Below are 25,592 nucleotides of genomic sequence, written 5' to 3'. Positions count from 1 at the left end.
CATTTTTTAACTCTCAATATAATTGTTCTTCTTTCTTAAGCATTATATTAATTATAAAAAAAAAATATTAGTCTTGCAAATTTACCAGGCACTTTTTTTCTAAATAGATTTTTATTTTTTAACTTAATATAAAATACACACCTTAAGAAGCATAAGTTCAAGTCTTAGTTTATAACAAGGAACAGACATAAGCTGGAGGAAAAACTTCTCAGCATTTCCCAACTTTTCTGTGTCCCCATCAAAATTCTGAATAAATTCAATCTGAAGACATAAAATTTTGTATCACAATCAGGATCTATTATGTTTTAATTATGAATTATTTCTTTCAGCTAAATTGTAGAACTATTAAATTCATTTGGTATTGTACAGAAAGCTTAGCAAAACAAAAAATTCCTCACCTCATCCAGCTGTGGCAGTATTTTTATAAGGCCTTTCAACTTCTCTACACCGATGCTACGAGCTTCACCTTTCCGAATAAGATCAACTATGGCCGCATTGTTTTTACGGAACTGTTTGAGGTAAATGTTAACGTTCATACTTCTTTTAGGATCCAGCAAACTGATCTGTAATTTTAAAAAAAAATGATAAAGTATAATCATACTAAATTTTTCAAAAAAAATTTTTTTTTAGAAGAAGAAAAGGGGTTATTTTGTTGAAAATAATATTAATATCTTAAATATGATGTCTTAATCTTTAAGCTTCAAAACTCTATTTTCAAAAAAAAAAACATTTGCCTATTGTTAAAGTTAATGTCTGTTTCAATTTTCTGTTTAGAGCATTAAATTCATTTTTGGATAAATTAAAAGTAAGTAAAACATAAATCCATGTCCAAAGATTTGTTTCATGCTAAGGTACCTTCACCACAACAGTGCCATGTTTTATGTTCAGGTCTACAATTTTAGATTACTTAAATATGTAAAGACCAATTACCATAGAAGAGAGAAATATGAACTTTTGCACTAAAAATTAAATAACATTTTTAATATTAATACGAGATTATTTTAGGTAGATCAAGCCTATGTCAATCCAAAGCAATGAATTAGACATTTTTACCATTACTTAGACAGTGTAAAATGTTTAGAAAGTGTAAGAGCTTTTTATTCTGTTTTTATTTTTTTTACTTTTGATACCATTTATCAAGAAATCTTTTTTAAAAAAAAGTTTTTTTTTTCTCAAATTGATATAGATTAAATATGAAAATAACCAATAGATAATACCAACTTAATTACAGAAATAAAATTATTGTAAAAATAAACTCACAAAGCACACAATGTTAACTAGCAATCTAAGTATACATATATTCACTGGCAAATGTAAGATCAATATAATTTTATGTTTAAGTTTTGTTATTCTGGTCAAATGTAAATGGTGAACAAATTTCTCAGCTCACTTATTAAAAAAGCATCAGTGTAGTAGACAAAAAAAAATTCAAATTCAGTCTCAAGCAACTTTTGGGTAAATATTATGCTTGCCATGTAGTTGGTATATGTGCAATATAAACACATAGTTTTTACCTGACGAAGTTTGTTTCCTTGCATATCAGACTTAAACCATGGAAAATAAAATTAGTTATTTTTAATGTATTTTTAAAATGTACCCTAACCTATGGATGCATTAACTATCATCCTGAATAAAGGTTTGTAGATCTATTTTGTTAAGGAAAAGCTAAATTATATATATATATATATATATATATATATATATATATATATATATATATATATATATATATATGTATATATATATATATGATAATTGAAGAAGATTGTATGTTCATTGTCTGGCTGGAAAACAAAAGCTTTACTTTATTGTCACCTAACAGTAAAAGTATTTATTATTATAATTTATAAACTTCAACTTTAAAATTTTAAAAATTTATTTATATAATTTCTCTTAATTTCAGTTTTAAAAAGTGGAGAATGATATATTTTCATGAAATATAGATTCTATAGATTAGACTATTACTATTAATCTAGAGATAGATATATTATATATATAGCCTTAATTTTTTTATCTTACTTTAACACAGTACTATTTCTATATAGTATATATATATTATCCTAATTGCATCAAATGCATAGAACAAACATTTGGCTTTTTTGGGACTAAAGTTCTGTTTTAAAATTACTAAACTTAAACTTTAAAACTACTAGATCTATCAATAATCATTTATCAATGATTAAGCTTTATATCAGTATAATCATTTTATTACCTCAGAAGGGGAAGAGTGCACCCTCAACACTTTCTCTTCCACCTTGGGCTCTTCCTTCACAGTTTTGGCAGAAAAAAGAGATTCCAGTTTAGTATATTCTACTGGAATCGCATCTGCCATTTTACTAACATCCCCCCAGATGCAATTCTCTACAAAAGAAAAAACAAATAAACAAATTTTAATGATTGGTTAGCAGATAATTTAATTGTATAGTTTCAAGTAAAATAATATTAAAAATTATTATTATTATTAATAAATAAATATGAAATGACAGGTTTATGATTGGGATGCATAAATTAAGTTGTGATTACGTTTATGTGAGATGAAATGACAGTCCTTTATATTTTAAAATCATTGTGAAAAAATATTTAACCATCATAATTGATTAGGCCTTTTGAGACATAATTAAACCATCTTATAGAGCTATTTGGCTTTTAGTAACATAAACGACAACTCAGTCTCTTGTACATAATAACAGAGTGATCTCCCTTGCAAAGATTCTTGCATGTACATAGACTAACTTCCACATATATCATCAATGATGTATTCATTAAAATATTATTCAAAGAACTCCACTTACAATAACAATGATTAGCTGTGTCATTTAACCTTGGTTCAATGAAAACGTTTCCATTTAAAACCAGAGAATTAGTGTACGAAGGATTTTAATTTTAATTATCTGCACATTTTATCTAATTAAAAAGTAACTACTATTTTAAAAAGTCCACATAGAACTACAGATGAAAAGTAATGTCTTACTGTTGACTTGTAGTGTAGGGACCTTGTTCCACGTGAAATGTTTCATTTTACAGCTGGGGTCTGGAGTTTTAATTGTTTCAACAGAAGGGGTCGGGGAAGGTGGAGGAGGGCACAGGCCAGGTATCCCCCCAGGGGGAAGGAGCCCCGGTGGGGGTGGGGGAGCACCTAGCAGAGGAGCACCGGGAGGGGGTGGGGGCACGGGCGAGAATGGTCCGCCTGGTGGGGGTGGGGGAGGGGCTGAAAACGGTGCGCCCGGAGGGGGTGGGGGAGGGGCTGAAAAGAGCGGTGGGGGCGGGGGAGGGCCTGAGAAAGGCATACCGGGTGGGGGTGGAGGGGGCGGGGGACAAGGCGCTGCTGGGGGTGGCAGAGGTGGAAGAGAGGAAGGATCGCTGTTGTCTGCAGATTCCCGCCGCCCGAGGATTGCTGACTTCCGCTGTAGTCTCGAGGGAAGAGTTCCACTGGATGGTAAACTTTCCTGTGGAGGTTTGAAGGTTAAACATTACAATCAAACATTCATTTAGTTGAGACGTGACCTGGAAGAAGACACCAAGAAGATTGGATACACCTGGGGACAGTTGGAGAGACTAGCCCTGGACAGAGACGTCTGGAAAGCTCTTGTCAGCGGCCTATGTCCCAGTAGGGACGACGGGCAAACGTAACGTAACGTAACTCATTTAGTTATTTTCAAAACGGATGGAGTGGTTGGAAAGTACAGCCCACGACTGCTAACCCGAAAGTTTCGAGTTCGGATGCCGAGCTTGAGATTATATGATGTCTATGATGTCCATGAGTCCCCCCCCCCCCCCCAAGCTCTGATGGGTACCTTACTTACGTTAGGAAAAGTAAAGACGACTGGGCATAGTGCTGATCATACTGTCCCTTTATATTCTGATGGTGATTCGTGTGTGTATTGGGGGGGGGGGGAGGGAGATGTGACACCCTCAATTACAGCATCAGGTGAGACTCGACCTAGTGAAGCCACTGCATATAGATAAGGTGTTTTAATCAAGGCGGGGTGGGGGATGCGGACCGTACCGGGTGACACCTTTGGAGGAGGGTGACACCAAGACAAAAAAATATATATAGAAATATATAGAATAAATAAGCTTTTTGCCAGTTCAATGAATGGTTAATTAGCGGTAAAAATATTTTAAGTACAAACTGACGATCCAGACAACGAATATATATATAGCCCATATATAGCCTATATTTTTTTCCTTTATTGTTGGGGGAGGGGGCGGGTGACACCATAATGTACGGCACCGGGTGACACCCGACCTAGCGACGCCACTGGCACTACCTACCATTGTCTGCACAGCGACATCAACAAGCTTGTGTTGACCTTTAGCATCCTCCATCAGTTTATCTGCCTTGACCACCCCCTCCACGGCCTGCTGGGCTAGTTTCTCGATTAAAATCCATGTACTTTCACTGCAGAGAGAAAAAATAAATAAATGGAACTACCGGTAATTAGTACAGCCTCAACAGCAGACTAATAGTAATACGTATTATGTCGAGAATGTTTTTTTTTTACGCCTGATGGTTTCTGAAATGTAGTTTTTTTGTGTGAATGCTTTGGTTTCGTCCATGGTCGTATGCGATGATGATCTATGTGATGATGGTTGTATGTGATGATTGTCGTATGTGATGATTGTCGTATGTGATGATGTTCGTATGTGATGATGTTCGTATGTGGTGATGGTCGTATGTGATGATGTTTTTATGTGATGATGTTTGTATGTGATGATGTTTGTATGTGATGATGTTTGTATGTGGTGATGGTCGTACGTGGTGATGGTCGTATGTGGTGATGGTCGTGTGTGGTGATAATTTTATGTGATGATGTTTGTATGTTATGATGTTTATATGTGATGATGTTTGTATGTAATGATGTTTTTATGTGATGATGTTTGTATGTGATGAAGTTTATATGTGATGTTTGTATGTGACGACGTTTGTATGTTATGTTTTTATGTGATGATGTTTATATGTGATGATGTTTATATGTGATGGTCGTTTTTGATGATGGTCGTACGTGATGATGTTTATATGTGATGTTTGTATGTGATGATGTTTGTATGTGATGATGTTTATATGTGATGATGTTTGTATGTGATGATGTTTATATGTGATGGTCGTTTTTGATGATGGTCGTACGTGATGATGTTTATATGTGATGTTTGTATGTGATGATGTTTGTATGTGATGATGTTTATATGTGATGATGTTTGTATGTGATGATGTTTATATGTGATGTTTGTATGTGATGATGTTTTTATGTGATGATGTTTGTATGTGACGATGTTTGTATGTTATGTTTTTATGTGATGATGTTTGTATGTGATGATGTTTTTATGTGATGATGTTTGTATGTGATGATGTTTGTATGTTATGATGTTTATATGTGATGATGTTTGTGTGTGATGATGTTTGTATGTTATGATTTTTTATGTGATGTTTGTATGTGATGATGTTTATATGTGATGATGTTTTTATGTGATGTTTTTATGTGATGATGTTTGTATGTGATGATGTTTATATGTGAAGGTCGTTTTTGATGATGGTCGTACGTGATGATGGTTGTATGCGATGCGGATGAGAAAGGATTATAATTATGATGTAATATCTATACTATTTCCGTTTATTAGAAAAGTAATATTAAAAAAACCGTTAATATCCGTTAAAGTATGGTTGGGATGTGGGGTAAAACTGTGTCGGGAATTCGGTAGAGGTGTGTTTTGTGTTTTGATGTTTCATGCACTAAAACTGAGTATAAGTCGGAGGAAGAACCTAATAAAATGGTAATAAATCATTGATGGAGGGACACCAAGGTTTGAACGGGCAGTTTGTTCGAAAATTGTTATTATGTTTCTAGGGCAGTGTTTCTTCCTGACTTTTTTCTCGGGGGGGGGGGGGGGGGGGGCGGGGACTAAAATTTCCTTCCTCAGGGACAGACACTGTTAAAAGTATATAGTTTCTATATAAATTCCATTTCGTTCGAGGAAGGGGGGGGGGATGGTTGGCTTACTTCGCCCCCCCCCAGATGCCTGGAAGAAACTCTGTTCTAGGGTCAGTTTGATTTTACGCAAACCGCCGCACCTATCTGGCTACCAAGACTCGGACATCCCTGATGTGCTACAATTGCCGTGTAGCAATGAGTGACATTTATCACATTATCACTATCTTTTTTCCCGTTCTTGACCAAGACACTTAGGGCAGATGAAGTAGAGTTCATCTGCTTCCGAGACCTCGGTATATGAAGTGGTCAGCACTCTACTTCATATGTCCAAGGGATCGTAAGATCTAAAGAGGATTCTATACTTTTTTTTGTTTTGCACATCAGAAATGGGTTTATGTAGACTGAAGCTAAAATCTAAAACTCTATTTAAAAAAACAATTGTTCTAAAAATTAGAGTGCCACTTACCAGTGTGGGCTGTTGGGGTCAATCTGGTACAGGCTGTAGAGGATGGACAGCAAGGACAGCCCTAAGGTTGTGTCATTCACCTGAAAATATTTGTTAGGGTCATATTTAGTCATCACACCTTAGCTGTTTTAGAATATCATGACATTTTATATTAAATACAAACACAATGAGGCTATACATAAAATAACAACAAGAGATCTCTGAATATTTTTGTGTTTCTATGTCGAGGCAAAATGAATGTATTCGTGGTATTGTTGGACAAAATGATGACATAGTAAATGTTTGGTTGGTGGAACGCGGGGAAGCGGTGTTTCCCAATCGGTAACATTTTTCTTTATACGAAGGGGAGGTAAAATGGAGTCTTTACATAAATTTATGGGCTGCAGCTAGGCTGCAGACCCGAAAGTCTCGAGTTCGAATCCGGGCTCAAGTCAGTGGAACGTCCCTGAGTCCACTCAGCTCTAAAGGGTACCTAACTCACGTTAGGGAAAGTAAAAGCAAAGCGCTGACCACACTATCCCTGCATTTGTCGAGTTTAAGAAACATGAACTCTACTTCATCTGCCAAAAGTATCTCTATGCGTAGAGGAATTTTTCCTTTTTTTTTTGTGTACATTACTTTGATTTAATTTAAATCATCGCTTTCTTACCACAGCATGCTCAAATATAGAGTATAGACCACACCGCACCAGTAAAGTACCATCCACCCCACTTTGAATAAAAATACAATGTGTGTTCCCGTTATTTTTTTGTAATTTTTTTTTCATGCTCTGCGCACACAATTCCAAACGCACACAGAAACTCCACCTACTTTGTTGTAGATGGCTTTAAACAGATCCGAGTGGCTGTTGATGTCAATGGCCTCCTTGGTGGACTCTACCATGGCGTCTGTGTCCGCCGTGAGCTCTTCCTCGAAGACGTCCAGCTGGACCTGAAGGTCGCCATCTTTGTCGTCACGTAAACAGTTGATGACGTCAAGGATGTTCAAAGCTGCCCGACAGAAACTGACGTGAAATGGGGAATAAATGGGGGAATAAATGGGGAATTGTGGGGAAGAATTTACCGTCGGGGGTGGGGAAGTTGGGTTGTGATTTTGACGTGAGAGTTTGGTTAGAGAAGCGATACGGTTTGGGAATGCTAAGGAATTGAGATGGTTTGTATGTAAAACAGAAGTAGTTTAAAGTAAAATTGTGTAAGAATCTGTGATAGAAATGAAGAAGTTGAGCTGTGTATGTGACGCGTCAAAGTGAACGTGTGATTAAAATGTATAGTGAGTCTATGTCTCTCTTCTTCCCTACAACACAATGTATACGTGTCAACTAATTATGCGCTATATATATATATATATATATATATATATATATATATATATATATATATATGCGTTTTATGAAACGTTAGCCTTTAAAGTTTAAAATTAGGATGTTTCGTGCGAGAAATAATGTTATTCACTCACTAACCCTAACTTATAGGCTACATTCTCATTTAAAATAGCTGAATATCTCCGCGAAATAAAACCAAAAGCAAAACAACACATAACAAATAATATATTACTACTTCTAATAAATCTACTTACAAATCCAAATCTTTGATGTAGTCGATTACAACACACCGCTAGACTAAGAGTAAACTAAAACCTAACTCAAGCATTACGGATCATTACTATGTCAACTACGAAACGATTTTTTTTGTTCTTGTCTATAGTGAACTCATTGTTCCTAATCTTTCGCGGGATAATTTTTAAATCAACCCAACTACTTTAGATCTAAACTATAGTACCTATATCTAGATCTAAATCTAGATCAAAATGTTAAAAAAGAAGGCTGCAGATCTAGTTTTCTAGATCTAGATTCTAGATCTAGATCTAGATCTATGTCCTACCTTTTACAATTCGAACAAGATTTTGCCATACGAATCTTGTAGCTATGTTGTAGCTGATGTAGAAGCCGAGGATAAAATTGCGAAATGTTTTCCAGTCCTTGTTCTCCATACCATAGTTATAATGTCACAATTGTTTAATGTTTCTTTATTTGCTCACTTTCCTAAAGAATTGTTTCTGTCCCACCCTTACAAACGTCATTTATTTTCGAGCACCGGAAGTGGGAATTTTATAAAAGAAATGGCGTCGAGATTATACCAGCGATTAGAAAAGTGACGTCTAGGATCAAGTATGTGGGCGATGAGGCTGTCTAGAGCCAAGTGAACCGAACTTAAGACTTCCAGGATAGCAAGCGTGCGTTCTATCGCTAGACCAAGCTATTCTCTATTATGTAATTTACTATGGTCCGTATAGCCGTGGTTGAAATTCGATTAAAAAAAATAGTATTGTTTCTTCTTATTATTAAGCATTTAACATTCTAATTGAAAATAATCAAGGTAATTGCGTTAGGTCAGTCCTAGCCTATATCACCCTTGACCTATTATCCCTATGACAAAAATTGTTTGTAGTGTGTGTGTAGGTCTATTAATAGAAGAATTAAATGTAGCATATAGCAAAAGGGTAGGTAAGGGGACAATTTGTCTCAAGTGGGAAATAGACGTGGGGGGGGGGGGCTTGATTACAAGGAATGTGAATCAAAATTTAAGGGAACATAGCGTGATTAAAAAAAAAGACACAAAAAACACATAATTATGCTAATGATGTTAGTTAATTGTTATTTCTTTTTAATATTAGGCTCAACGCAATAACCAGTGTTTCTTTTAGGCAACTCTCCTGGGGAGGGGGGGGGGGGTAGAGCACATCCACCACTTGCCCCACCCGAATGAAATTTAAAAAAAATAATATAGATATACATTTACAATAATCCCACCCCTTACCCCACCAGAAAATTTTAAAGTTCCTGAAGTTTCAAGTGTCGTCTCCTCCCCCCCCCCCCCCCCCTCCGGAAGTTTAAAAAAAAAAGCCTTCCCGTAGAAAAATGTCTAAACAATGTCTGAAAGAAACACTGGTTGTATTAAAAATGTGTATGTCATCGAGTCATAGCAAACACGAGACATACTGCCATAGCAAACACGAGACATACTGCCATAACCTATGAACCCAATCACCCGGAAGACGCGACCTACTGACCTACAAACTCGTTCCGGATACGGATCCTGTCCCGGATGTTCTCGCTGGCCACGATGATGGAGTTGACCAGCGCCATGACGGTCGTCTTGTAGGTGGTGAGGTCAGAGTTCCTCAGGTCTGTAATCAGCAGACTGAATCGGTACCGCTGTTTCCTCCATACCTAGGGACACGGTAGCATGGGTTAACGAAGAAAACAATAGTATACAGTTGTTGAAAAGTAGCATAATTTATTAGTGAGTAAATGGTAAAATTAGTAGTGTGCTTGACTGTTAGCTTAACACGTGAGGATCGAATCCAACTTGTATACAATCAGTCTACGTAGGTGTTACAGTTAGCTAGTTTAAATCGTGAGAAAAAAACCTAGTAGTGTGATTGAAATTTGGTTGCATTATGTAAGAGGTATATTGTATACAGATTTAAAACTTGCTTTATTTTAATCGTAAATGGTAAAGTTAGCAGTGTGATTGACAGTTAGCTTGACAGTGTTAAGATCGAATCTAACTTGGGTTAACTGAGAAGCATCTCGGTATTCAAACTGGCCTTTATGAAATCATTAGTTTGACAGCTAGCAATAATGGATACATAAAGTCTTATGTCCCCAACGCCAGCCTTACACAAAGTGTCTCTCTACCACTCAGTGTACAAGGAGAACTAGATGTTAGTTCTATTAACCTTAACTTTGAATTCAGGAACACTGTATTAGTAATCACTGATCACTGATCACAACATGTAATCAGTCACAGGCCAGGAATAATGAAGCGAGTTAGAGATTAACCTTATGCTTAGTCGCCTTTACTCTTATAGGCTAATCCGTTTCTGTTGAGAGTGACATCCTAGGAACCGAATTCCAGACTTTCAGGCTAGCTATTGTGTGTCAGATTAACCCTTCACATTCCAATCTTTAAAGCAATATTCTTTCTTATTAAAACAAACAAAAAAAACCCTTTTAAATCCTAAATTATGCATGTATTAAAACAAACACGAACTACACATTAAGTGACAAATGAAATTACATGGCGCTTATCAAGCCTATATCTACACTTGTGATTATCAACACAACTCTACTTCATCTTACCGAATCAAACATCAACTCGGGCTCCAGAAGAATCATGGAATACTCAGCTATCCAAATCCACGCGCCAACTTAACCGCTCACCAAATGCACATGCCCTAACCATTCAACCCTTTATATAGATACTTAGGATCGTCCATTCATTGATACAACTTTTTTCCCACCTACAAATTTAGAAACGTAGCCACTCCCCCTTTTTTACTTTCATTCATCTTTCTAGTTATGAAACAAGCAGTTTTCGTCGCATTACGTTGTAGTTGACCCAGTACAACCGTGGGAAGATTCACTAGATGCATCTGATCTAAAATACCATAAATGTAATGTGACTATAGATCACTGTATGACTGTCGTAGTCCAGCTGCTCTGACCCTGAGTATAGGAGCTCTCGAGTTTAAGAAGGGAGAAATACTTGACATCTATTTTCGTCACAGTGGGCGCTATTCAGAAAAAGGTGTGATATTTAATTGCACGCGTGAGGGGATTTATTGTGGGTTAAAAAAAATCTTCCCACGATTTCTGGTAATGCACTTTGTCATTTAATTTAGCTCTGTTAAGTCCAAGATCAAAACGAGGGCAAAAAAAAAAAACAAAAAAAAAAACAAGACCAATAAAAACAAAACAAGACCAATAAAAACAAAACAAGACCAATAAAAACAAAACAAGACAAATAAAAACAAAACAAGCCCAATAAAAACAAAACAAGACCAATAAAAATAAAACAAGACTACAAAAAAGCTAAATTCAAAACGAGGCTTAAACCAAAATGATGCTGTTTCTCGGAATAGGGACTAATCAGGTTTGGCCCCAGAGTTGCTTCCAGTCATCCTTTTCGGGGTGGGGGGGGGGCGAATAACGGCTACCGCTATAGAAAATATATTTTTACAATTTAGTCCGCCCCCCCCCCCCCCCCGAAAATTTCAAGTGACCCCCCATATCCAACCGGAGTCTGAAAGAATTACTTTTTGGCCCTGAACCCATCGTGTGCTTATGTTATAGTCAAGTCATAGTGCAATGTTTTACATTACTTTAATTGTCTTTATTAGTTTCGTTAAATTTCTACTATTTTTTGTTTTTCTGTTTTCAAATTAAACATACGGCTCTTCTTTCTAATGAGAGTGTTGATTGTTACCTTCAAGAGTTGGGATCTCACTTGATAACAATATCATTAAGAGCTAGATAATCACATTTTAATCACCATAAATGAGGAACGAAGTACTCAATAGTTGTGTCACTATTAGAAACAGAGTACACACTTTTTGTGTCACCACCAGAAACTAAGTACTCACCTTGTGTTACCACAAGAACCCTCGAGTAGTCCTACACGCTTTTTGTGTCACCACTATAAGCCGAGTACCCACTTTGTGTCACCACCAGAAACCAATTACTCACCTGTGTCACCACCAGAAGCCGAGTAGGCCTACCCACTTTTCGTGTCACCACTATAAGCCGAGTACCCACTTTGTGTCACCACCAGAAACCAATTACCTGTGTCACCACAAGAAGCCGAGTACTCACATAGTTGTGTCACCACAAGAACCAGGTAATCACTTTTTTGTAACCACCAGAGTACTCACTTTGTGTCACTACCTGAAGCCAAACGCTCACCTTGTGTCACCACCAGGGTACTCACCTTGTGTCACCACCAGAGTACTCACCCTGTGTCACCACCAGGGTACTCACCTTATAACGTTCTAACGCATCTAGCGTGAGGTAGAAGCCATCTGTTGAGTACAGGCAGAGGGCGGAGAGCAGCTCAAAGATCTGCATCTTGACCATCACGTTGTTGGTTTCCATGGCTGGGGAGGAGGAATTATGGGTAGGCTTTTAATTTTGGCTGGGGAGGAATTATGGGTAGGCTTTTAATTTTGGCTGGGGAGGAATTATGGGTAGGCTTTTAATTTTGGCTGGGGAGGAGGAATTATGGGTAGGCTTTTAATTTTGGCTGGGGAGGAATTATGGGTAGGCTTTTAATTATGGCTGGAGAGGAGGAATTATGGGTAGGCTTTTAATTTTGGCTGGGGAGGAATTATGGGTAGGCTTTTAATTTTGGCTGGAGAGGAGGAATTATGGGTAGGCTTTTAATTTTGGCTGGGGAGGAATTATGGGTAGGCTTTTAATTTTGGCTGGGGAGGAGGAATTATGGGTAGGCTTTTAATTTTGGCTGGGGAGGAATTATGGGTAGGCTTTTAATTTTGGCTGGGGAGGAATTATGGGTAGGCTTTTAATTTTGGCTGGGGAGGAGGAATTATGGGTAGGCTTTTAATTTTGGCTGGGGAGGAATTTTGGGTATGCTTTTAATTTTGGCTGGGGAGGAATTATGGGTAGGCTTTTAATTTTGGCTGGGGAGGAGGAATTATGGGTAGGCTTTTAATTTTGGCTGGGGAGGAATTTTGGGTATGCTTTTAATTTTGGCTGGGGAGGAATTATGGGTAGGCTTTTAATTTTGGCTGGGGAGGAGGAATTATGGGTAGGCTTTTAATTTTGGCTGGGGAGGAATTATGGGTAGGCTTTTAATTTTGGCTGGGGAGGAATTATGGGTAGGCTTTTAATTTTGGCTGGGGAGGAATTATGGGTAGGCTTTTAATTTTGGCTGGGGAGGAATTATGGGTAGGCTTTTAATTTTGGCTGGGGAGGATGAATTATGGGTAGGCTTTTAATTTTGGCTGGGGAGGAATTATGGGTAGGCTTTTAATTTTGGCTGGGGAGGAGGAATTATGGGTAGGCTTTTAACTTTGGCTGGGGAGGAATTATGGGTAGGCTTTTAATTTTGGCTGGGGAGGATGAATTATGGGTAGGCTTTTAATTTTGGCTGGGGAGGAATTATGGGTAGGCTTTTAATTTTGGCTGGGGAGGAATTATGGGTAGGCTTTTAATTTTGGCTGGGGAGGAATTATGGGTAGGCTTTTAATTTTGGCTGGGGAGGAATTATGGGTAGGCTTTTAATTTTGGCTGGAGAGGAATTATGGGTAGGCTTTTAATTTTGGCTGGGGAGGAATTATGGGTAGGCTTTTAATTTTGGCTGGGGAGGAATTATGGGTAGGCTTTTAATTTTGGCTGGGGAGGAATTATGGGTAGGCTTTTAATTTTGGCTGGGGTGGAGGAATTATGGGTAGGCTTTTAATTTTGGCTGGGGAGGAATTATGGGTAGGCTTTTAATTTTGGCTGGGGAGGAATTATGGGTAGGCTTTTAATTTTGGCTGGGGAGGAATTATGGGTAGGCTTTTAATTTTGGCTGGGGAGGAAGAATTATGGGTAGGCTTTTAATTTTGGCTGGGGTCACACCACAATAATGTCCCAATAAATCAATGTGTAAGTCATGGATTTAGAATAAAACATCGAGGGCTTTCAATATTTCGAGTGAGTTGAATGGTGGCCTCTCTCAAAGATAAATACAGAAGATTGATTATCTACTAATTAATGTTAATGAAAAATAGGATGTTAAAGTAAAGGGGGAGGTGTCTGTAAAAGATGGCTAGCAAATTATGTCGACCTTGATCTGTCTCACGTTATAAGGGTCATCCATGAATGACCTCACGCTTTTTTGGAAGATTTTTACCTCCCTCTCACATGGTAAAAAAAAAGCCAGATCCACCCTTTAAATGACATCACACCTCAACAAACAACCCACACCCCTCAAATTGCATTTGTATTTTTTTTTTTTAAAAGTCGATTTTTTTTTCTACAATATTGACTAAGCTCGACTACACTTGAGTATTTTAATCAATTCCTATTACAATATATTAAAACTGTTTTCTAAAACTCAAAATGACGGCTAAAATTTAGTTTCTAACATTACTTTTTAAAAATGCGAAAGTTTAACGTCACACTATCTGATCCCCCCGCCCTCCCATCATCACACATCGTCACAAAATTACGGACCCTCTCCCCCCCCCTTCACCCATACGACCACGAATTTGCATAAAAGCTAAATTATATAATTCGTTTCAAAAAAGATTTTAATTTTTTTTAAACTACTACCCCCCCCCCCCCCACCTCTCCTCTTATTCACTCAACCACGTCATTTCTGTTATAAGTCTGAACGCCTACACGACACAATGTCCGTGACGTCACTTACGGACGTCACTGTAAATATAGATCTATTCGGTGAAAATGTTTTTAATCGGATGCCAGCTTTGAAGTTTATCGACTAACAGTACTCAGCTAGAAGTGGGCGAGATGAATATGACGTCATAACTCATAACTGAGCTACAACGCCGAGGTAAACACTCCAGTTGACGTCACACGACGCACACGAAACACACCCGGATGCAGGAACTTCAACAGAAGTAGTTTTTTTTAAAACACTTGTGAGTACCGATGGTTAGCCGTACCGCATAAAGCCCTGTTGCTTAGGTTCTGTGGAATAATTATTAAGCATAGCTCTGGCCTAACCGTTATCTAATTGCGGCTCAAGGACTAGCCGTCATCAAATTGTGGCTCCTGGGCCAGCGGACATTAAACTACGTCACCGGGTACAACCCGTTATCAAACTGCGGGGCTTGGTGTGGGGGGGGGGGGGGGGGGGTCAGCAAATTGTGGTTCTAGGGCCAACCGTTCGCAAAAAAAAAATCGTATACACATATTTTCCTTCGTTAACTTTACTGATCGTCGAAGACCCCCTACGGTCGACGTACTCGTAACTTTTATTTAATTTCAATTTTGAAAAATCGTACGTCCCTGACTTCCCTGAGTCCACCCAGCTCTGATGGATACCTGAATCACGTTAGGGAAAGTACAAGCGCCTGGGCATGGTGCTGACCACACTATCCCCCTATATAAACTTCGTTTGCCCCACGAACTGGAAATGTTGATGACGGTGCTATGTAACATAATAAACACTGGGCAGAAAAGAAGGGGTGATAACTTTTAGATATAAACTTTGAATAAATGGGAGAGCACACCGCACACAACTCGATACAATATTTACAAGATTATAGCCCTTGGAGCAGCTATTTATTTTTACCGAACGGAGACCTAAGCTGCTAACTATGAGGGAATACAACATATACAATCATGGCAGTTAATTTTGTTATCTAATTTATTAGTTCGTATATTGTAACATTTTAATTTAGAACATCCACTTGCTTTTAATAACATACCTGATTATTCAACAGTAACAAGAGTGACCTCCTTAAAAATATTTCAGCAGACTCAATCATTTGGGTTTGATGATTTTAATCAGGATTAAAATTAATTTGATTTGTTTATATTTTTGAGAGTTAAGGTACACTATCAAATTATAACAGATGAGAAGATTATTTTTAAACACATACAAGATAGATTAAATATAGGCCGCTCATTGAACATCGATCCCTAGCCGTAACACACAATGTCAAGGGAAATAACTTTTAACGTGCTCTTTCAGAAAAAAAAAACAACCTGTCCTTGAAACGCCAGGACCAAAATAAACTTTTTTTCTTGCATAATGTGCCTCTGACATTTCTCACACTAAATCAAACAGCTCAGACAATCGTAAATCTTTTTGTTTTAAAATTGTCCTGTTAATAAAAAAAAGTTGCTGTCTAGGCATGTCAAAGTGTGTGAATAGACAGCACGTTGACAGGTGCAGTGTTTTGCATAAAACGACAAAGCTGGCCGTATTTAGATTTTGGCTACTAAAATATAAGGGGAGATAATACCACGAAAAAAAAAACATATCCTTATATAAAAACAGATCCATATGTTGGCCTATTTATGTATTTTTTTTAATTCACTCAAATTCTACATAACAATGTTTTTTATTTTCATACTTGAACATGGGACACATGGAACCATTTTCATTGCATGAAAGTACTTGTCAGAAAGAAATATTTCTATCGTGCCATTCCTCATAAACTGATGATGAAAACTGTTATAATAAAGCGAATACGGCAAGGCAAACTGACGCTGTAAATCGCTGTCTGAAGCAAAAAAAAAAAGCAACAAAAAAAAAAACCTTTTGGACAGCGTGGCCGAGTTATAGAGCAAACAACTGCTAACCAAGAAGTATAGAGTTCGTTTCACGGATTCCAAGCTGAGATGGGTATCGCACTCAAATTACACAACAACAACTGGACATAGAACTGACCACGTTATACCTCAATATACCGAGGTAGCAGTAACATAAAACACTGGCCGTCATATGCCAAAGAAAGGGTGACTGTTATTTTTGCTTGAGCTGAATTCATTAGCCAATAAAAAAAAACATTGTTTTTATACAAATTTCAAAGCTGAAATTTTATGTGCTTTGGTCTAGAAATAACGGATCACAATTGACGCAGAGGAAAAGGTTGGATAAAGAAAAATGCTATAAAAACGTTTTCCAATGGTACCACTATTTTTTGGTCCACTTAATGTCTGAACATACGCCCAATGTTGTGTTTCGTTGTACGATGCGCACCGCTGTGTGCAGTTTTCTTAGTGAGTGCCGTACAACCTCACGTGCAAATCAGGCAAGGTTTTACTAGATAGGTGGGGGCTGAAAGGTTGAAGGGCGTCTTGATTTCTGAAAATAGATTACGAGACTAAAGTACGGACTTGCCTTTTGATTTGACCAAAAAAGAAGGGGTTTGTGTGTGTGTGTGTGCGTGTGTGTGTGTGTGTGTGCGTGTGTGTGTGTGTGTGAGGGAGGGGGTTTAAAAAAACAACCAAAAGATAATACAGAATACTTTTTAATGGTTCTAGCTTCATAGGTATTTTGGATACAGTAGGCCCTAAGTATATTATTTACCGACATATTAAAACAGCATAAAATATTCAACTAGCTATAATATAAAAGCGTACCTACAAAAAACAATAAAGTTAAGTAGAAGATTAGGTCATTAGCTGATGAGTTGTTCGCCAAAAGCAACTGTATTTTAAATGAAGGCAATATCAAAAGTCCGTTCCTTTAAGGATGTGTACAGAATATGCTGCATACAATAAAGACTCTAAAAACGATTTGAATGGTATTGTTGACCGGGTTAAAAATGGAAAAAAAAAATTCTTAATTAACAAGTCTTTTTTTTGCTTCTTAATTAACAAGTCTTTTTTTTTTGCTTCTTAATTAACAAGTCTTTTTTTTTATTTATTTGAGTATGTGTAAGTTTGGGTACTTAAGAGAAAATATTTGCATGCACGAGGGACTCTTCTGAAAAAAAAATGGATGCCATGGCAACAACGGCCATTTTGAAAAAAAACAAACCTATTGTGGAGTTCTAAAATTTTAAGTTTATAACCAATGACACCCACATGAAAAGTTTAGAACCACTGACTCCAACATGACAAGTTTAGAACCATATCCCACATGACAAGTTTAGAACCACTGACTCCCACATAACAAGTTTAGAACCACTGACACCCAACATGACAAGTTTAGAACCACTGACGCCCCACATTACAAGTTTAGAACCACTGACTCCCACATTACAAGTTTAGAACCACTGACGCCCACATGACAAGTTCATAACAGCTGTGACCAACTTGACTCAGTGTTATTTTAATATAACAAGACACCCAACACCAAGCCAACCTCCCAGCGGGAAGCTTGTTATCGGCTAGGTAAAATAAAACCTACCTGACTAGCGTTTAGCGGATTAGCACCATTGTGCTGCTAAAAGTGCTTTATAACAGCAGAATGTTTACTGTTATTTTATTTATTTTTTAATTTGTTTTTTTTTTACATAATGTACTTGGTGTAGATTTTACATAGTGTACTAGTTTAAAGTACTATGTGGATAGATATGGTAGCAATAAAAATACAATTTATGAAGTATTCGACTGGAACATACATTACGATAACAGCAACAACAACAAAAACAATAAATGTATAAATAATAATCATAATAATAACAACTGTAATAATAACAATTATTTTAAAAATTATAGTATAAATAAAATTATAATTCCAGAATTTATATCAACAATATAGATCTAACATGAATCTGAATCTGAAAAAAAAAAATCTTTTTTGAACTTTCAGTTTTTCGTGTAGGCTATGGTGATATCCTAATATACATCAGCATCTACTGTTTTAGCATAGTTTAAATATTAAGTAACATAGAGATAAGATAGGCACCCATAAGAAAAATAGAAAATATGAAATCAGATTAATTCATCATTTGATAACCCACCAACGATAAATAAATTGACTAAAATTATTCAAAAACAAATTTACTAATTTTTTCTAAAAACTTAAATAATTAATGTTTCGACCCGTATTTCTGTCATCAATTCTACTTAATATATGTTTGCAACTTCTACGATCGTGTTTCATTAAAATTTATTTATTTATAACAAATCAACCCCATATCTTATTACTCTCACACCGCGTATGTTTTAGAGAAGTGGTTTTCAACCTAGGTTCCATCGAACCCCAGGGGTTCGGCGAGTCAGTCTCAGGGGGTTCGGCAGAGGTCAAATACACTCACCGACTCAAATGATTCACGATTGAATTTTGTCACTGCAGACGATAGAACTATCATAAATGGTTCGGAGGATGGGTTTTGAAACTGGTGGGGTTCGGTACCTTCAATAAGGTTTAGAAGCACTGTTTTTAGAGTATGTTTCAAACAATTTAAACATGCGTGCGCATTTAGGTGCCTTATCTCCCCTGCATCGAACCCCATTTGGCGGGAAGCCACCGTCTGCTCGCGTGGTGTGCAGACGTCATGTTGTTGGAGAAGTCAACATACAACAAAAAAAAAAGCTATCCAACATCCAACACATCAACTGTTGGAGGGATTAATCTGTTGAGCCGTGGGTAAACTCGTGGGCTGTTACATTGTGTTACCTCAATGTTGGTTTACCTGGTTGGTGGCGGAGGTGGTGGGGGCGGAGGTGATGGGGGTGGAGGAGGGTGTTGAGCTGTGTTAGGACGTGGGCGTTTAGAGAGTGGCTAAGAGTGGTATTTGAGAAGGGTGCTTTGATGGGTTTAAAGAGAGGACATGAGGTGGACATTCAGACGAGGTGGTTAGATGAGGACATTTTATTTAATTTTAAATTTAATTTTGGGCTTTTAGAAATTTCGGTTGTTTGAGTCCCTAGAGAGTTAAGTTGCATTGGGCATTTAGGCGTGTGGTTAAATTGGGCATTTAGAGAAGTTGGTTAAATTGGGCAGTTAGAGAGTATGGTTACATTTAGTATTTAGGCGTGTGGTTAAATTGTGTCTTTAGGGTATGTGGTTAAATTGGGCATTTAGGCGTGTGATTAGAGAGGGAATTCGGAGGAGATGTTCAAAGTGGGAAATAAGGGCAGGTGGTTAGACAGGGGCATTTAGTAAGTAAGTTCCCTTTTCAAACCTTGCGGTCCATGGGGTAAGTGAAGTAGAGTTCATCTATTTCTGTGACCTCGGCATATGAAGGGATAATGTGGTCAGCACTATGCCCAGCCGCCTTTATTTTCCATAATATGAGTTAGGTACCCATCAGAGCTGAGTAGTCTACGTTCTACTGACTTGAACCCGGATTCGATCTCAAGACGTTTCGGTTCTAGCGCTCTACTTCTTGGCCACGCCGTGGATTGGGCATTTAGAGAGGATGGTTAATTTGGGCATTTAGGGCAGATGGTCAGACAACGGCATTTAAAGAACAAGAAAATCTAGAGAGGGGGTAGAAAGGCAGAGAAGGAGCTGCGAGTGAATTTTCCTAGCTGGAAGACATCAACATTTGTAAAAAGATGGCCGCTTGAGAAGACTAATACAAGTGTATATTTACACAATAGTTACTCTACTGGTATTATTATTGTCTGAGTAGTGTATACAAAGGGTCAATAACATTTACGCATAAGGTGGGTGCGGCTATGTGTGCGCGCGTGTGTAGAGTGTGCATGTGTTAATTTGAACGTATCGTGTGTACGTGTAGATTTGTGTCCTGATGTATGTGTTGTGTGGATGTGTATGTGTGTGTATGTGTGCTGCAATATATGACTGGGGTGGATGTACAAGCATGTTGTAGAATGTATGCGTGTATGTGTGTGTGTGTATGTGTGGGGGTATGTGTGTGTGCATATTTGGATAGATGTGAGTGTATATATATATATATATATATATATATATATATATATATATATATATATATATATATACATATATATATATATATATATATATATATATATATATATATATATATATATATATATATATATATATATATATATATATATATATGGTATGTATGATTAGTTGGGTTGCGAGCGTAGAATACATATGTGCAAAGTTTGTTTTGTATGTGCTTGCCATCAAATATAATCGTTGCAATGAGTGTCTCTAAATGCGCACGTGTGTGTGTGTGTGTGTGTGTGTGTGTGTGTGTGTGTGTGTGTGTGTGTGTGTGTGTTTGTATATCCGAGCATTACATGAACTATAAATCTTCCATCTGAAATATACAGCCCCTAGATAAAGAACAAATAGGAAGGATTTCTAAAAATAAAATCAAGATACAAAAAACAACCCATATGTTACAAGTGTGTCTCCAGCTCTCCTGCATAACACAATACACTCTTCTGTTATCCTCACACTCACACACATACACACACATACACACACATACACACACACACTCATGTTATGATAGATTCTAAATGTCTATCATGGTGTCTCCACTTTAGCTGCGGCTATATATATTTATGTGCGGTATGACTCGCTAGAGCATATTTGCCACAACTCACACACACACACACACGCACACACACACACATACACACACACACACGTCATGTCAAGTTTATTTACTACATAACATACGTTGAGCGGGTAATGTTACTATTATTATTTAATCGGTTGAAAGTTTATTGTTCGTAAAAATAATTTAATCGACACATGAAGAACACAGATGGTGGTTGAGGAGAGAGAATTAAAATTACTTGACGGTCTTTAGTACTAGAATATAATAGAAAATTTAATATTTATTACCGTGCGGACATTTATTATTGAATTCGTGGTGAATCGTGTATTTAAAGAATTTTTTTTATTCTTTTGGAGCATTTTATACTAATGGTGTAAATTTTTTACAATTTTTTTATGACGTAGGTCGAAGCAGCATTTGTTAAAACATACAAGAAGTTATGTTGCTATAATGTGTTTAATTAATATAGCCTAATTATGATCTGTTAAATTTTTTTCTCAACAAAACTAGACTACTATTAGCCGTACAATTTACATTAACGTTATTTCTCTACACAACTAGGCTGCTATGAACTGTTAAATTCATATTAATTTTATTTTTCTACAAAACTAGATTACTATGGACAGTTAATTGTTGTCTTCTGCTAAAACAGACGAGGCGCTCAGAAATGGAAGTTTATTTTTAGATCAACGGAGAACTGAGACTGCTGTAGGACTGACAAGACAATTCATCAGGTGATTTCATTGTTCGTGGAGTTGTGGCCCTTGGGGATAGAAGTGGGCAGCGAGTGGTGGGATGGAATGGATAGAGGTAGGTGGGGAAAGGGTGGGAGGGAATGGACAGAGGTAGGTGGGGAAAGGGTGGGAGGGAATGGATAGAGGTAGGTGGGGAAAGGGTGGGAGGGAATGTATAGAGGTAGGTGGGTAAAGGGTGGAAGGGAATATATTGAGGTAGGTGAGGAAAGGGTGGGAGGGAATGGATAGAGGTAGGTGGGGAAAAAGTGGGAGGGAATGGATAGAGGTAGGTGGGGAAAAAGTGGGAGGGAATGGATAGAGGTAGGTGGGTAGTGGTGGGAGGTAATGGATTGAGGTAGGTGGGGAAAGGGTGGGAGGGAATGGATAGAGGTAGGTGGAGAAAGGGTGGGAGGGAATGGATCAAGGTAAGTGGGGAAAGGGTGGGACGGAATGGATCGAGGTAGGTGGGGAAAGGGTGGGAGGGAATGGATAGAGGTAGGTGGGGAAAGGGAATAGATAGAGGTAGGTGGGGAAAGGGTGGGAGGGAATGGATAGAGGTTGGTGGGGAAAGGGTGGGAGGGAATGGATAGAGGTAGGTGGGGAAAGGGTGGGAGGGAATGGATCAAGGTAGGTGGGCAAAGGGTGGGAGGGAATGGATAGAGGTAGGTGGGGAGTGGTGGGAGGTAATGGATAGAGGTAGGTGGGGAAAGGGTGGGAGGGAATGGATAGAGGTAGGTGGGGAAAGGGTGGGAGGGAATGGATCAAGGTAGGTGGGGAAAGGGTGGGAGGGAATGGATAGAGGTAGGTGGGGAAAGGGTGGGACGGAATGGATCGAGGTAGGTGGGGAAAGGGTGGAAGGGAATGGATCGAGGTAGGTGGGGAAAGGGTGGGAGGGAATGTATAGAGGTAGGTGGGGAAAGGGTGGGAGGGAATGGATCGAGGTAGGTGGGGAAAGGGTGGGAGGGAATGGATCGAGGTAGGTGGGGAAAGGGTGGGAGGGAATCGATAGAGGTAGGCTGGGAGAGGGATAGGCGAGGAAATGGTGAGAGGGAACTGGAAGAAGGTAAGAGGGGATGAACAGAGATAGGCGGTGGGGGGGACGTTTATGAGTAGGGAGGAGGGTGTAATTATATAGTCTAGTTAGAGGAAGAGAGGGAATGGTCAGTATTATATATATGAGCTGTACCAACACCAGTGGCGTAGCCAGGAAGAGGTCATGGGAGGGGTTAAAAAATGTTTCCATAAGTATATAATCCTATATAGGCTATATATATATATATATATATATATATATATATATATATATATATATATATATATATATATATATATATATATATATATATACATATATATATACATATATATATATATATATATATATATATATATATATATATATATATATATATATATATATACATATACATATATATATACATATACATATATATATATATATATATATATATATATATATATATGGGAGGGGTTATAACCCCCCCCCCTAACCCTCCCCCTCTTGCCTACGCCACTGACCAACACAGCTGTCTAGTTCTAAGATACACTCGTCACCCTGGTAGAGGAAGCAGGGTCTGTTTCTATAATACAGCATATGTTTGGGTTTTATTATCAGTATGGTCACCAACCTCGAATCTCTTAATAAATTATGGTACATCTTCATGTTATTTTACTTCATGGAGCGTAAACATGGTGAATAACTGCCACTAACACAAATACTGTCTTTTTTTAAACATGTCTCAGAAAGATCCTTCAAATCCACTGACTTAATACCATCAGAAATGGAAAAACCAACTGTCAGCTGATGTAGAGATCCTCCAGAGAAAATGGAAATGGATTGGCCACACACCCAGGAAGCCTGTTTCCAGCATAACAAAGCAGGCCCAAACCTAGATTCCTTAGGAGAAAAGGAAAAGAGGCCGACCAAAACAAAAGCCCCGGAGACACGACCTGGAAGAAGACACCAAGAAGATTGGATACACCTGGGGACAGTTGGAGAGACTAGCTCAGAACAGAGATGCCTGGAAAGCTTTTGTCGGTTGTCTATGCTTCGAAGGGTGGTGGTGGGGGGGGGGGGGGGGAGACAGGCTAACCCAGCTTGTCTGCTATGTGCGCTCATCTTTAGATAATACTCTTTAAAATTGCATCAGGCCCAAATCTGGAAAAAAAAACCATAGGAAACAGTCACGTTTTCCAATAGGTCCTGTGAAACGAAGTGAAATTAATCTTGTTGACAGATAAATACACATGTATTATTCTTTAACTTGTCAGGTAGCTAACACTATCTGTTTTATTACAAACTAGCGTGCCCATCCCCGCGCGTTGCGGAAGAAAGTCTGCCGTAATATTTTATGAGGGTTTCATCAATTCGTTAACAATTCTATATTCTTAGACGCGTGACCTTGTTTTATAAAACGGTTTTATTTAAATGTAAACAATGTCTGCATTATATATTTCTTGGATCATATTTGTCGGGGCACGGGTTTACCTGCACTACCGTTCAGCACTCCCCAGGGCGTGCTGTATGCTTTCATTTATATATATATATATATATATAGAGAGAGAGAGAGAGAGAGAGAGAGAGAGAGAAAGATCAGCGTTTCTTCCAGACTTTTTTCTCCTGGGGGGAAGCGGACATTTTCTGGGGGGGGGGGGGGGGCGGATATTTTCTGGGGGGGGGGGGGCGGACACTGGTAAAAGTATGTTTTCTACCGAAGAGTTGCCTGGAAGAAACTCTGAGAGAAATTATTGACAAATTATTAACCTTTTATTTTGATTGTCAGTGGTTTACAATGGGAGGGGGCGGGGAAATGAGTGGAGGGAGCAACAGGGGAGTTGACAATACGGCAGGTCGTCTATCAGCATGTAGTTAAAAACTCTACGGGGACCCCAGGCAGGGGCTTTAGAGGTGTTTGTACAGGGTTTATCTCCCGTCACCGTTTGGGTGACTGCGAACACAGGGAGGCTTGATGGCTAGCAGGTTTTTTCTACCTGCGTTTTGAATCGATGTTGCCAGTAGAAGTTTTGAAACAAATGTCAAAATGGGAGGACAGTTATAGATAAAACAATGTTTAAATATTTTCAAAATGGTCAAAATGGTAAAATAGGACATTTTTTACCAGTAGTTTTGGTTGGTGCCTCTAGTCCTGATCAGTGGCGTAGCGAGGTCGGGTGTCACCCCCCCCCCCAGAGGCGTTGCGACCCTTCCCGGGGACAAACTTTCAAGTTTTCGATTTGCACCCCCCCCCCCCTCAAACTTTCGATTTGCACCCCCCCTCAAGTTTTTCTCTATATATTTTGCTATTTTTTGCCTTGGTGTCACCCCCCTAAATGGTGTCACCCGGTGCGGTCCGCACCCCCCGCCCCCCCCCCCCTCGCTACGCCCCTGGTCCTGATATAGAAAACTAAAAACTTGGGTTGGTAAGCCTGCCTTCTACCTCACAGCCAATCTATTTCGTCGAGGTTAAGAACCGCAATATTTAACTTAAATACACTTCAAGCACTTTCCATATCTTAAAACAATTATGGCAACCAAGTTTCATATTTTTCATATTGGTCACCAGGGTCTTGTGTGCAGGTCATCAGGCTGTCCTGTGTGGGTCATCCGGAATTCACCTGTGGGTCACCGGGTCGTCAAACAATAGTTATCCAGTTTGTGTTGTTTTCATTAACATATAAAACACCAAGTAAAGAATGAACGTGATGCATTGATTGTTT

At 38.3% G+C, this 25,592-nt stretch overlaps 1 protein-coding gene across 1 annotated transcript in view; it reads right to left on the bottom strand.

Annotated features, from left to right (window-relative positions):
* LOC131942894 (inverted formin-2) overlaps positions 1-25,592 on the bottom strand; it is a 60,963-nt gene that overhangs the window by 3,462 nt on the left and 31,909 nt on the right. The window contains exons 3-12 of the mRNA XM_059302865.1: positions 12,218-12,333; positions 9,466-9,625; positions 7,207-7,385; positions 6,397-6,476; positions 4,276-4,402; positions 2,972-3,446; positions 2,213-2,361; positions 1,515-1,544; positions 399-563; positions 142-261 (exon numbers count right to left, since the gene is read on the bottom strand). Of these exons, the coding sequence (XP_059158848.1) occupies positions 142-261; positions 399-563; positions 1,515-1,544; positions 2,213-2,361; positions 2,972-3,446; positions 4,276-4,402; positions 6,397-6,476; positions 7,207-7,385; positions 9,466-9,625; positions 12,218-12,333 (1,601 nt within the window). The remainder of the gene's footprint in view (positions 1-141; positions 262-398; positions 564-1,514; positions 1,545-2,212; positions 2,362-2,971; positions 3,447-4,275; positions 4,403-6,396; positions 6,477-7,206; positions 7,386-9,465; positions 9,626-12,217; positions 12,334-25,592) is intronic.

The sequence above is a fragment of the Physella acuta genome, unplaced genomic scaffold, assembly GCF_028476545.2.
Source record: "Physella acuta isolate Inbredline_101_S28 unplaced genomic scaffold, ASM2847654v3 ptg000431l, whole genome shotgun sequence".
NCBI classification, from domain to species: Eukaryota; Metazoa; Mollusca; class Gastropoda; family Physidae; genus Physella; species Physella acuta.
This window is presented reverse-complemented; position numbering and strand designations above follow the sequence as displayed.